This window comes from Chiloscyllium punctatum, chromosome 24 (assembly GCF_047496795.1).
Source record: "Chiloscyllium punctatum isolate Juve2018m chromosome 24, sChiPun1.3, whole genome shotgun sequence".
NCBI classification, from domain to species: domain Eukaryota; kingdom Metazoa; phylum Chordata; class Chondrichthyes; order Orectolobiformes; family Hemiscylliidae; genus Chiloscyllium; species Chiloscyllium punctatum.
The window spans coordinates 42,737,851-42,752,197 of NC_092762.1; the positions used below are offsets into that span (position 1 = coordinate 42,737,851).

General features: G+C 45.3%; 1 protein-coding gene across 2 annotated transcripts in view; it reads right to left on the minus strand.

The window, feature by feature from the left end:
• Window positions 1-1,131: 1,131 nt before the first annotated feature.
• LOC140494497 (uncharacterized) overlaps window positions 1,132-14,347 on the minus strand; it is a 43,343-nt gene continuing 30,127 nt past the window's right edge. For both annotated transcript variants that reach the window (XM_072593742.1, XM_072593741.1), the window contains 3 exons: window positions 13,547-13,712; window positions 10,289-10,660; window positions 1,132-3,322 (listed from right to left, as the gene is read on the minus strand). In XM_072593742.1, the coding sequence (XP_072449843.1) occupies window positions 1,610-3,322; window positions 10,289-10,660; window positions 13,547-13,712 (2,251 nt within the window). In that variant the 3' untranslated portion in view covers window positions 1,132-1,609. The remainder of the gene's footprint in view (window positions 3,323-10,288; window positions 10,661-13,546; window positions 13,713-14,347) is intronic.

The window sequence follows — 14,347 nt, forward strand, 5'->3', positions numbered from 1 at the left end:
CACCAAGAGTCTCTACATTGAGCCACCATTCTCACCACGAGAGGATTTTCTGCACAAATCCTCATATCTGGTCTGCTCTTGCGTAAAGTCAAAAATCAAAACGGCTCAGTTTAAGAATGAATATAGAGGTCACACAAAGGCAGGGTGAACTGACAATTCGTTCTCCTTTTGGATGAAGTTAGGTTTGACAAAGTCACCTCCAAAATTGCTCGAGTCCATTATAACTCTAAGCCTCAGTGTGATTTGGACAAGCTGAGTGAATGAGCAAATGTATGGCCGATGCAGTATAATTTGGATAAATGTGTCGTTATCCACTTTGAGAGCAAAAAACAGGAAGTTAGATTACTATCTGAATGGTGATAGATTGGGAAGTGCAACGAGACCTGGTGTTCTTGTACACCAGTCACTGAAGGTAACCATGCAGATGCAGCTGGTAGTCAAGAAGGCAAATATATCATTTGCTTTCATAGTCAAAAGATTCAAGTACAGGAGCAGGTACATCTTGCTGCAATTGTACAGAGACTTGGTGGGACCACACTTGGAGTGTTGTATGCAGTCCTGGTTTCTTTATCTGAGGATGGATGTTCTGGCTGTGGAGGGAATGCAAAATAAAGGTTTACTGGATTGACTGTGGGATGGCAGGACTGACGTATGAAGTGTGACTAGATTAGTGTGACTATATTCACTGGAGGGGCATCTCATAGAAATCTATAAAACTGTAACCGTATATATGTAGATGGAGGTTCCCACTGACTGGTGAGTCCAGAAATAGTCAGAATTCCTTTTAATTTTCTTACTGCATGCACAGGTTTCCTAACAATGGGAAGTCAATGCTTCAATCGGCATGTGTGGAACATTGGAGAGACTGTGTGCATACACAGCCTGGAAATTCACTGTCTCAGGATATGGGATTGGTGTTTTCACAAAGGAGTAAGATATAGTTCTGGAACTAAAGGGATCAAAGGGTACAGGGAGAAAATGGGAACGGGGACAGGGTTTGATGATTGGCCATGATCGTACTGAATGGTGGGACAGGCTTGAAGGGTTGAATGGCCTCCTCCTGCTCCTGTTTCTTATATTTCTGTGCTTCATTATTTAATAGTTCTCACTGAAATCAGAAACACAATGAGATTGATTGGACTCACAAATGACAACTTTATTTTTAAATGGAAACAGTGAGTTATCATTTTATTATCACATTTAACAATGTGGATGGTTGGAGCTTTCTATCCCTCTGAGACTCATGGATTTATGTCATAAAAATCCCAGTCCCCAGGTCATTGAATCTAATCCCACTCTCAGCTTTTCCCTTTCACCAAATAAAAGCAAAATACTGAAAAGTCATATGGGACTGGAATCCTTCACTCTGTTATTCTCTCCATAAACACTGCCAGAGGTTCTCTGGTGCATCCTGTTTTTATTTTAGATTTCACCAGGTCAGTGAGACCTGTCCCCAGGTTCCTTTCAAGAGGGAGATAAGGCAGCAAGTGGGAGGCAGGTTAATGGCAAACTACAATAATCCAGGATTTGTTTCGGGACTGGCTTAAACAATTTTAAAGGCAGAAATCTTTTATCAGTAACTTTACATCTTCACAATCTTTTGGCTGGGTTAATATCCAGGAGCATATGGAGGAGGAGTCATATATTCTACAGGAAGATCAAAGCTGCCACTTTCCTGTTGTCCCTCAGTCAGCAACTGAGCACCTTCCACTGTCTCCTTCTTACCAAACTGCATTGAACAGATTGTGGGTTTGTGGGGCTGACCTTGTGGTAGGGACTGACCCTGTGATAGGTCCTGATCATGTGTGACCCTGGGAGAGTGATGAGAGTTGTTTTGTGTTGGGAAAGGCAGGTCATCGCCATTCACAGTTGAAGGGGAGTCACCTGGATATTTCATGTTAAAATCGTGATCAATGGGATCTCTCTGGGGAGGGATTGGCCTGGGGTTGGAGTGATCAATGGGCAGCCTCTGGGGAGGGTTCGGCCTGGGGTTGGAGTGATCAATGGGCTCTCTCTGGGGAGGGATTGGCCTGGGGTTGGAGTGATCAGTGGGCTGTCTCTGGGGAGGGATTGGCCTGGGGTTGGAGTGATCAATGGGCTCTCTCTGGGGAGGGATCGGCCTGGGGTTGGAGTGATCAATGGGCAGCCTCTGGGGAGGGATCGGCCTGGGGTTGGAGTGATCAATGGGCTCTCTCTGGGGAGGGATCGGCCTGGGGTTGGAGTGATCAATGGGCTCTCTCTGGGGAGGGATCGGCCTGGGGTTGGAGTGATCAATGGGCTCTCTCTGGGGAGGGATTGGCCTGGGGTTGGAGTGATCAATGGGCTCTCTCTGGGGAGGGATCGGCCTGGGGTTGGAGTGATCAATGGGTTCTCTCTGGGGAGGGATTGGCCTGGGGTTGGAGTGATCAGTGGACTGTCTCTGAGGAGGGATCGGCCTGGGGTTGGAGTGATCAATGGGCTCTCTCTGGGGAGGGATTGGTCTGGGGTTGGAGTGATCAATGGGTTCTCTCTGGGGAGGGATTGGCCTGGGGTTGGCGTGATCAATGGGCTCTTTCTGGGGAGGGATTGGCCTGGGGTTGGCGTGATCAATGGGCTCTCTCTGGGGAGGGATCGGCCTGGGGTTGGAGTGATCAATGGGCTCTCTCTGGGGAGGGATTGGCCTGGGGTTAGGCTGATCAGTGGACTGTCTTGGGGGTGGTATTGGCCTGGGTTTAGGGTAATCAGTGAGCTGTCTCTGGGGAGGGATAGGTCTTGGGTTGAAGTGGTCAGTGGGCTGACTCTGGGGAGGGATTGGCCTGGGGTTGGCGTGATCAATGGGCTCTTTCTGGGGAGGGATTGGCCTGGGGTTGGCGTGATCAATGGGCTCTCTCTGGGGAGGGATCGGCCTGGGGTTGGAGTGATCAATGGGCTCTCTCTGGGGAGGGATTGGCCTGGGGTTAGGCTGATCAGTGGACTGTCTTGGGGGTGGTATTGGCCTGGGTTTAGGGTAATCAGTGAGCTGTCTCTGGGGAGGGATAGGTCTTGGGTTGAAGTGGTCAGTGGGCTGACTCTGGGGAGAGATGGGCCTGGGGTTGGAGTGGTCAGTGGGCTGTCTCTGGGGAGAGATGAGCCTGGGGTTAGGGTGATCAGTGGGCTGTCTCTGGGGAGAGATGGCCCTGGGGTTAGGGTGATCAGTGGGCTGTCTTGGAGGAGGAATGGGGTTAGACTGTCTGCTGTTGAGGTTATCATTGTCTTGATGCCTAAATTCAGTATTTGAATGACAGTTTGTTGTATCAGGGCTGCTGGGCTGATTTCTTGGATTCTGGGGATCAGAAGCAGACACCTGAAATAAAAAAGACAATCCATTAATTTACTGACATTTCCTCAACAAAAGTTTCTTTTCAGTCTGACACAGGCCAATGGTCAGTGAGAAAACTGATACGTTGGCAGTAAGGTGCAGATTAGAGACAGTTCACCCACTAACTCTCCTAATGTTGAGGTTCCAGCATTGTCAGGTGACAGCTGCTGTTCACTCACTAGAGGTGTCACCTGAATGGTCTCCTTTCCTCTCTTCTACAGAACCCAATAGGATTCTCCAAACACTATTAGGCCAAGAAAATACTTTTGAACTCTAGTCATTGCTGCAAGTGTTGTTGTGAGGGGACAGGGGGATTCAGGCAGAATATATTCACACAAGGACAGAAGGGGAATAGAACATTTGGCCTCTCCTCAACAGGATTACAGTTCGGGTTTGACCCAAAACACTTTTCCCACACATTTCTCAAAGAAAATGTTGCGCTTAGACAACGATTGGACATCCCGAAGTATTTTGCTGGTAAGTGAATTCTTTCTGAAGAGTTGTCAGCATTGTAATTTGGGCAACACATCGGTCCTGACAGACAACAGGTACTAATGACAGGATAGTCTGTTATTGAGATGGCGATGGAGGGCTAGGTATTGTCTCAGGAGATTCAAAGAGAAGAAATGTGTAGAACCATAGGGAAAAGGTGGAGGAGTGGAACTGATTGAGTCACTCTTGCAGAGGGACAACCCAGACAAGATGGGCTGAGTGTGTTGCATGCATTCTATGATTGTATGTATTTGCACACAGAGAGAAATGAGGGTGTTGAACAAATAATAAAAACAGAAACTGGAGAGAGTGGGGAGAGTGCAGAGAGAGAGAAACAGAAGTTAACTTTCAGCAAGGTTAAAAGGGGCCATGAAATGTCTTTAGCAAATAGGGTCAAGGAGAATCCCAAGGTTTTTATATGCATATATTAGAAGAAAGAGGGTAGCAAGGGAAAGAGTAGGCCCACTCAAGGACAAAGGAGGGAAGTTATAGGTGGAGCCACAGGAAGTGGGAGAAATCCTTAATGAATAACTTGTATCGATACTGACCAAGGAGAAGAACATGACTGATGTTGAGATTAGGGATGAATGTGTGAAAACTCTAGAGACTGTCAATATATTAAAGGAGGAAGTTTTGGGTATCCTAACTTGCATTAAGGTAAACATGTCCACAGAGCCAGATGGGATCTATTCCAGGTTACTATGAAAGGCAAGAGAAGGGTGGCACGGTGGCTCAGTGGTTAGCATAGCTGCCTCACAGTGCCGGGGGGGCCTGGGTTCGATTCCCGCCTCAGGCAACTGTCTCTGTGGAGTTTGCACATTCTCCCCGTGCCTGCATGGGTTTCCTCCGGGTGCTCTGGTTTCCTCCCACAGTCCAAAGATGTGCAGGTCAGATGAATTGGCCATGCTTAATTGTCCATAGTGTTAGGTGCATTAGTCAGGGGTATATATAGGACAGGGGAGTGGGTCTGGGTGGGTTAGTCTTCAGAGGGTTGGTGTGGACTTGTTGGGCCGAAGGGTCTGTTTCCATACTGTAGGGAATCTAATCTAAAGAAATAGCTAGGGCATTAGCGGATATCTTCACATCCTCATTAACCACAGGCAAGGTTCCAGAAGACTGGAGATTAGCCAGTGTTGTTTAAGAAAGGACGCAAGGATAATCATGGTGGTGAGCCTGACATCTACGTAGGGAAGCTTTTGGAGAAGACATTGAGAGACAAGATATAAACACATTTGGAAGAAAATGGACTAGTTAGTGATAGGCAGCGTGGTTTTATACGGGAAAGGTCATGTCTCACCAACCTGATTGGATTTTTTGAAGAGGTGACAAAGATAATTGATAAAGGGCTATGGATGTAGTTTATATAGACTTTAGTTAGGGATTTAATAAAGTCCCCCATGGCAGGTTGGTACAAAATCTAACATCACATGGGATTCAGGGTGGGCTGGCTAGATGGATACAAAGCTGGCTTGGTCATAGAAGACAGAGAGTAGCAATGGAAGGGTGTTTTTTTAGGATGGAGAGCGGTAACTAGTGGTGGTCCACAGGGATCAGTCTTAGGTTTTCCGTTGTCTGTAGTGTGTATATATAAATGATCTGGAGGAAAATGTGGGTGGTCTGATTAGTAAGTTTGCAGATGACATGAAGATTGGGGGAGTTGCTGATAGTGCCGATTGTGAAAGGATACAACAGGATGTAGATAGTTTGGCGACTTGGGCATAGAAATGGCAGATGGAGTTTAATCCGGAAAAATGCGAGATGATGCATTTTGGAGGATCAAATTTAGGTGTGAATTATACTGTAAATGGGAGAACCGTTTGGAACATTAACATACAGATGGATCTGGGTGTGCAAGTCCACACTTCCCTCAAAGTGGGAACACCGGTGGCCAAGGTGATTAAGAAGGTATATGACCTGCTTGCCTTCATCTGCTGGGGCATGGAATACAAGAGTTAGCAAACCATGTTGCAGCTATATAAAACCCTTGTTAGGCCGCTTTTGGAGTATAGTGTGCAGTTTTGGTTGCTACACTACCAGAAGGACATGGAAGCTTTGGAGAGTGAGTGCAGGATGTTGCCTGGTCTCGAGGGTATTAGCTATGAGGAAAAGTTAAAATGACCAGGAATCCTTTCACTGGAAAGATGGAGGCTGAGAGGAGACCTGATAGAGGACTACACAATTGAGAGGCATAGATAGGGTGGATGGTCATGAGGCTTTTTCCCAGGGTTGAAATTTCAATTACAAGGGGGTACAGGTTCAAGATGAGAGGGGGAGTTTAAGGGAGATGCACGAGGGAAGTTATTCACACAGAGTGTGGGAGGAGTCTGGAATGCATCATCAGAAGAGGTGGTGGAAGCAGGCGTGTTGGTGACATGTAAGAGACATCTGGATGGTTACATGATCAGGGAGGGTAAAGAGGGATATGGACCAAATAGGGGCAGAAGATTTGTTTTTTTATTTAGTTAGAGCATGATGATCTGCACAGGCTTGGAGGGCCGAAGGGCCTGTTCTGTGCTGTACTTCTCTTTTGTGCTTTTGTCAATGTCATTCTGGTTCTCTATCGAGACACTGGCATGGCTGTTCAGAATTTCCGGCAGTTTCCATGTTTATTTCGGATTTCCAATATCTGCAGTGTTTAGCTTTCGAGTTTTAATGACCAGATAATTTGTTTCTGAATAGGAATTGGGTGAGGCAATGTGGTGAAGCTGTCTTCAAACAGTGTTACAGGAAAATTCGCATCATCCTGACAGGACAGAGTAACATCTCACTGCAAACTATACCTCACTGAGAATGTAGCGCTCCCTCACTACAGCATGAGATTCTGCTCTCAAGCCTTGGGAGATCAAATCTTAAGGAAAAAATATACAGTTAATAGGGAGTCTCTGTGCAGCACTGATGAACAGAAGGATCTTGGGTTTCAAGTCCATAGCTCCCTGAAAGTGGCCATGCAAGTAGATAGGGTGGTAAAGTAGGTATGTGGCAAGCTTGCTAATTATTGTTTGGGCAATTGAGTACAAGAATCAGGATGTGTCTTTGTAAACGTTTGGTTAGGCCACAGAAAGTATTATGTTCAATTCAGGAAGGCTTTGGAAAGGGTACAGAAAAGCTTTACCAGGATGCTGCCTGGACTAGAGGGTATGAGCTACAAGGAGAGGCTAGAAATACTCAGGTTCTTTCCTCTGGAGTGGCGGAGGCTGAGGGGTGACTTGATAGAAATTTACAAAAATTATGAGATGCAAAGATAGAGTTGACGGTCAAAATCCTTATCCAAGGATTTTTGGAAAATTACAAGCAATGTATCCACTATCTCAGCAGCTACTGCTTTTAGAATTCCAGGTTGCAAATCCTTTATTATAATTTCCCCTTTCTCAGACTGTAAGGGACCTACATTCCTTTCACTAACCCTTTTCTCTTCACACGTTTTGCAATCGGTTTGTATGTCCTTTGTAAGCTTACTCTTGTACTTTATTGTCCCTCTTTAATCAATTCCCTTGTCCTTCGTGACTGAATTCTAAATTGCTTTCAATCCTCAGATCTCTTGCCCTTTTTGGCCAATGTGATTCTTTCCCGAATCTGCACTCGCCCTTATTTCTGTGTCTAGCCATGACTAGGCCACCTTTCTGATTTTATTTTTGCGCCAGACAGGAATCAACAATTGTTGCAGTTCATTCATGCACTCTTTAGATGTTTGTCATGGCCTATTTGTGTCATCCCCTTAAATAACTTACTCCAATTGTTTAGAGATAACGAGGTTGGACTATAAAACAGGAAGGTCTTACTGCAACTCTATAGAGCATTGGTGAAACTTGACTCAGAAACTTGACAGAGCTTTTGAAGATGCAACCAAGAAAATGGATGTTGTCTACTTGGATTTTAGTGAGGCCTTCAACAAGGATCTGCATTGTAGACTGGTCGAAACAAACTTGAAACAAATTTGGTTTGCTCCCATTCCAATGTTGAAATCTCTGGAAAATGGATGTGAACCTTTCTCCTGCCATTTCACTCTGCCCAAGAATTCCTGAGACTTCCACATAAGAGACAGAACAAAACGTCTGAGAAATTCTCCTCATTTTTAGAAACAATTCATTCGTGGGACGTGGGTATTGCTGGCAAGGCTGGCATTTGTTGTCCCTTCCTTATTTCCCATGATCAGAGAGGCTGGCCTGGCTTTTCTAGAGAGCAGTTAATAGTGAGCTGCAATACTGACAGTCTGGATTAGAGAAGGATGGAGATTTCCTTCCCTAAAAGGGTTTTAGTGAACCAGATGCGTTTTTACGACAATTGATAATAGTTTCATGGCCATCTGGAATAGCTTTCAATTCCATATTTATTAATTAAATTTAAATTTCACCGACCTTGCGATTTGATCCAGTGTCTCCAGAGCACTAGCCTGAGCCACTGAGTTGCTAGTCCAGTGATCTTCCCACTCACGGCCATCCCTGTCACTCATTGACCAGGCATAGAAATGACGTGGCAGAGGGAATTACCAGTCCTCCACTCTCAGGATGCTTGCAGTGGGAGCTTGCTGCTGGAACCCTACTCAGATAAGAGGAGCTGAGGGGCATAGGAAGTTCAGGACTAGCCTGAAGATAAATCACCTTCATCTGAATATGGAGGCCAACTTTATGGTCAATTAAATGGCCAATATTATCCTCCAGGAGTTTCTTGACCACTGTGGGCAAAGTCAGTGCAAAGTCCTGCCAGATTTGTCCTACCTAAATGCAACACTTAACATTTATCTAAATTAAACTCTATTTGGTAATCCTCGGCCCATTGGCCCATCTGATCAAGATCCCTTAGATAACCATCTTTACTGTCCACTATACCACCAATTTTGGCATTATCTGCTAACTTACTAACCATACCTCCTCTATTATCATCCATTTATATAATCGACAAATAAAAGTGGACCCAGCACCGATCCCTGCGGAACACCGTCACAGGCCTCCAATCAGAAAAATCTCTCCAACATTATTCTCCGTCTGTGACTGTCAACAATGCTGTATCCAGTTAGCTAGCTCCCGTTGGATCCCATGTGTAATAACTTTACTAACCAGTCTACAATGCAGAACCTTGTCGAAGATCTTACTAAAGTCCATGTAGACAACATCCATTGCACTGACTTCATCCATCTTCTTGGTTACATCATCAAAAAACTCAGTCAAGTTTCTGAGTCATAATTTCCCATGTACAAAGCCATGGTGACTACTGCTAGAGAACAAATCATCATAGAATTCCTACAGTGTGGAAACAGGCCATTTGTCCTAACAAGTCCACACCGACCCTCCAAAGAGTATCCCACCCAGACCCAATTCTCTACATTTCCCCTGACTAATGCACCTAGCCTACACAACCCTAAACACTATGGGCAATTTAGCTTGGCCAATTTACCTAACCCACACAGACACAGGGAGAATGTGCAAACTCCACACAGTTGCCCTAGGCTAGAATTGAACCTGGGTGCCTAGTGCTGTGAGGCAGCAGTGCTAACCACTGAGCTGCTGTGCCACCCATATCAGTTCTTGCCTCTCCAAATGTATGTAAATCCTATATCTCAGAATCCCTTCCAACAACTTACCACCGTTGATGTCAGACTCACCAGTCTATAGTTCCCAGGCTTTTCCTTGCAATCTATCATAAGTAAACATTAGCACTCTCCAATCTTCTGGCACCTCACCCATGTTGGTAGATGATACAAATCTCTCAGCTGGGGGCCCCATAATTTCTCCCCTAGCTTCTCACAGTATCCTGAAATACATTTTATCAGGTGCTGGAGATTTATCTACCTTTATGCACTTTAAGACCAGCATTTCCTCTATTGTAAGATGGACTGTTTTCAAGACATCAGTATTTATTTCCCGAGTTCCCTAGCTTCCATGTCTTTCTCCACAGTAAAACCAATGTGAAATATTTGTTTAGTATCTCTCCCATCTTCTGTGGGATAGACAGCCTTGTTGCTCATTAACGAATCCTACTCTCTTTCTCTCTTTTGCCCTTAATGTTTTCGTAGAATCTCTTTGGATTATCCTTAACCTTATCTGCTAAGGTTCTCTCATATCCCCTTTTTGCCCTTCTGATTTCCCTCTTAAGTACTGCATTTACACTCCTCAAGAGATTCACTTGATCCCAGATGTCTATATATGCCTCCTTCTTAATCTTGATGAGAGCCTCAACGTTTCTAGTTTTCCAGTGATTCCTGCTCCTACCAGACTTGCCCTTCATTCTAACAGGAGCATACAGTCCTGAACTCTCAATCTCACTTTTGAAAGCCACCTACTTGCCAGTCATCTCTTTGCCCCCTAACAGTTTACCCCAATCAACTTTGAAAGTTCCTGTCTAATACCGTCAAAATTGGCCAATCGAAGTTCCCAGTCGAAGCCTCAGAGGAGATAACTGTTCCAGACCAGATATCTAAACCAAATACATTGAGTGTGAGAATAAGATTTGAGCAGAACTTACAGCAAGAATGGGCTCCTGCTCCATAGAGGAGGCAGTCAGCTGGCTGAATGAAAGGTCAAGTGTCTTCACTGGCAGCAGAGGAGGCTGACCACTAGAGAAGTCTCCAATCTCTGGTGTTGGTTTCGAGTTGGTGACTCCTCGGCGTGGAAGTGGAAGAGGAGGCAAATTCTGACCGTCTCCTCTTGGGGGTAATGGAGGGTCCCAGGACACTTGTTTTGATTGGTTAGCAGTCCACCTGTCAGGAGCAGAGTCTGAGGGCACTGGATCAGAGCTCTCAACTGAGGAACGTGAATGACGATTCGGTGAGCTCTGTGTCTCCATTGTGGGAACAAAAATACACAGCTCTTCATAACGGACAGTGGACTGGCTCAGCTGCAAAAGAGGAGATTACAGTTACATGCAGGACAGCATCTGACAATCCTTGACCAACATCTACACCCAAGAGCACAGAATCTCAACTTGCTGCCCGTGAGGGCCCCCTCTCATTGCGAAGAATCCCTATAAGAAGGCCCAGTGAGTTCACACTATCTGCTATTACATGGTCAAACTGCAGCAAGATCCAAGTCCAACGATGTGCAGGTTAGTTGAATTGGCTATGCTAAATTGCCAATGGTGTTCAGGGATGTGTAGGTTAGGTGCATTAGTTAGGGGGAAATGTAAAGTAATAGGGTAGGGGGATGTGTCCGGGTGGGATACTTTTCAGAGGGTTGGTGTGGACTTGTTGGGCCAAATGGCCTGTTTCCACTCTGTAGGAATTCTATGAACAAAAGATCAGAAAAAGGTCAGTGCACCTGATGTGCACACTCATTTGCACTCTCTCTTTAATTTGCAACACAGTTCTCTATAGAAACCCTACTCATGTGACCATGGTTAAACAGGAAATGGAACTCACGAGAGTGGGCACTGAGAGACCAGAGGGGGTTATATAGGTCAGCCTGGGCAATCAGGCAGGGGAGGAGAGACTGGGCAGGGGGAGACTGGTGTGGGAGAGAGTGCAGATGAGACCAGGGGCCGGGTGGGGGAGGTGAAGCTAGACAAGGGAATCTCCTCCCACAGCAGCAATGCTCATGTTAATGGCATGTTCAGTCAGCCTCGGCCCTACCCCTGCTCTTTATCCATTGCTGGGATTTGGGCTAATCACAGGGCTTAGTCTACATTATAAACAGGCCAGCAAGGACATCAATTTGTCCAGTCTCACTCATTGATTCATTAATATTGTTCAGAATGCCATTTGTAAAACCACAGGATTGTTACAGTGCAGAGGGAGGCCATTCAGCCCATCATACCCATGCCAGCTCATGGAGTGACTATTCTTTGTGCTATTCTTCCCATAACATCTCACTCAGGTACTGGAAGTCCCGACTGACTCTGCCATCAAACTTGCAGGCAGTGTGTTACAGACCCCAACCACTTGCTCTTGGATAAAGACCTATCAAACATCACTACTGCGTCTTTCACCAATTACATTCAATCTGTGATCTCACATCCTCGATTCCTTTTTGAGTGGGAACAGTTTTTCTGGATCTACTCCATCCAGGATCTTCAGTATTGTGAACACCTTGTCCCAACTTCCTCTTCTCCAAGGGAAATTACCCCAGCTTTTCCAATCTATCCAGGTAACTGAACTGCTTCTTCCCTATTACCATTCCTGCCAACCTCGTCTGCAGTCTACCCTGCATCAGGGCCACACAGTGGTTCAGTGGTTAGCACTGCTGCCTCACAGTGCCAGGGGCCCTGAGTTCAATTCCAGCCTGGGGGTGGGGTGGGCAACTGCCTGTGTGGGTTTCCTCTGAATGCTCTGGTTTCCTTCCACCACCCAAGGATGTGCAGATAAGGGTGGATTGGCCATAGGAAATGCAATGTTTACAGTAATGAGGTGGGTCTGGCTGGGATACTCTTCGGAGAGTCGGTGTGAGCTCAATGGGCCCCTTTCCGCACTGTAAGGATTTTATGATTCTCTCACTTGCCTTCACAGCCTTCTGGAAGTGCAGTCCCCGAAACTGTACTCCCACTGAAAACAAACCAGTGTCTTATATAAGGTTAGCACAATTTGTACTTCAAACTCCTATTAATACCATTGGGATATTGTACACTTTCTGTAGAGTTCCTTCAACCTATCCTGCCACCAGTAATGACTGATACTTATGTACTGTCAGGTCCCCATGCTTTACACCCACTTTCTAATTGTACTTTATATTTAATATTGTATCCCCAAGTTCTCCCTATCCAAGTCTCCCTATGAAATCTCACACGGTCTGCACTGAACTTTATCTGCCACATGTCTGCCCACTTCACCAACTTTTCAATGACTGTTTGAAATTCTTCACTCCCCTCTTCACAGTTTATAATACTTCCTATTGTATTGTATCATCAACAATTTCTAAATCTGTTCCCTGTTTCCCAAGATGTTAGGCGTTAAGATTTGTTCCTGACAGATATTGCTTTAGCAATTCCTTCAAAAATGTTCCAGAGAACCCCTGTTAACAAGCAAGGCACCAAACACCCAGCCTGAACTGACAAACAGATCACCCAACTATAACACCATTGGGGTAGGAGGGGAAATGTCATAGTTTGGTTAAAGTAGGGGAATTTTATTAGCTGATTTTTATTACAACCATGTAACAGTGTGGCCCATAATGTGACTGTCACTATCTCAGCGTGAATGTGCATATCTCTGTCACAGTGTTGACATGACAGTGCATCTGACAGAGTTAGTTTGACAGTGTGACTCAGTCACCTTGACAGTGTTTGTGAAGGTCTCTATTACAGTGTGTGTGACTATCCCTGTGACTGTGTGATAGTGTGTGACCCTGTCCCTATCACAGTGTGTGTGACTCTATCTCTGTTAGTGTGTGTGTCTGTCTCTGTGCATGTGACAGTGTGTATGACCCTGTTCCTGTGACCACGTGACAGTGTGTGTGACTCTGTCTCTATTAGTGTGTATGTCTCTGGCTCTGTGAATGTGACAGTGTGTGTGAGACCCTGTCTCTGTGACAGTGTCTGTGATCCTGCCCCTGAGACTGTGTGACAGTATGTGTGACTCTGTCTCTGTGACAGTGTGTGTGATCCTATCCCTGTGACAATGTGTGTGACTCCGTCCCTGTGTGACACAGAGTTGCTTAGATCGGGATTCACCTGAAGTGGGCTCAGAATTATGTTACAATGCATTGTGACAATCAACAATGATAAAGTCAGGTTGGTGTTATTACTAATTCAGGAAATGAATGGCCCTGGTCATGGGGCAGGCCAAACCCCTACCTGTTCACAAGGTATGGTCAGGCATTCAGTGTAGGGGTCAATGGGAAACTGAGAGTGGTAGTTGACCAAATCCTGCAGTGAATTGTGGAATATTGACTCTCCTGTGATGTTGTACTGTCCATCCGTCGTTACGTCAATGATAAAATGGCGGCATCGATCAAATGCTCTGGAATAGACACAAGCAGAGAGGGTTAAAAAAAATCCGTTCCCTCCAGCTTATTAGTGACTGAGTGAAGAACATAATCAGCAACAAAGTGAAAAAGCCTCAAAGATCAGTTGCAAAAACCCAAGGGAGGGGTAGATCAACAACCGTGTCAGGGTGAATGGCAACCAATGTGAGGAATCTTTTTTGCATCATCCCATCCTCATTTCTTGCGTACTCTTGATGCGTAAGGACTCTGCCTCTGACTATGGCTGTATGATCATTTTACAGCTTGAGTCTAGATTTTGCATTCTTACTGGTCCAAATGCCTTCTTTAAAATAGAACTCTTCAAAAGTGCAGTGTTTTGACACCAATCCTGTGTGTACAGGGCAGAGGGTCAGAGGCTGGAAATCCATATGGGATAAAGGATTCAGCAATTGACAAGGTTTCAAAGGATCATAACGCCAGAAATTTGGAAATCTGAACTTTATGAGCTTTTAAAAAGACTTATCAAGTCTAAATGATTGCAGCTGCAGGTTCAGTAGCTGCCAGGAGGGAAAGGAAATCTCTTTGTCACACCCAACAAGGGGTCAGGGAAACCTCAAAGTGTTGGACTTGAAAGGAGGAAATAGACTACAGACTGAACTATAGTCTACTG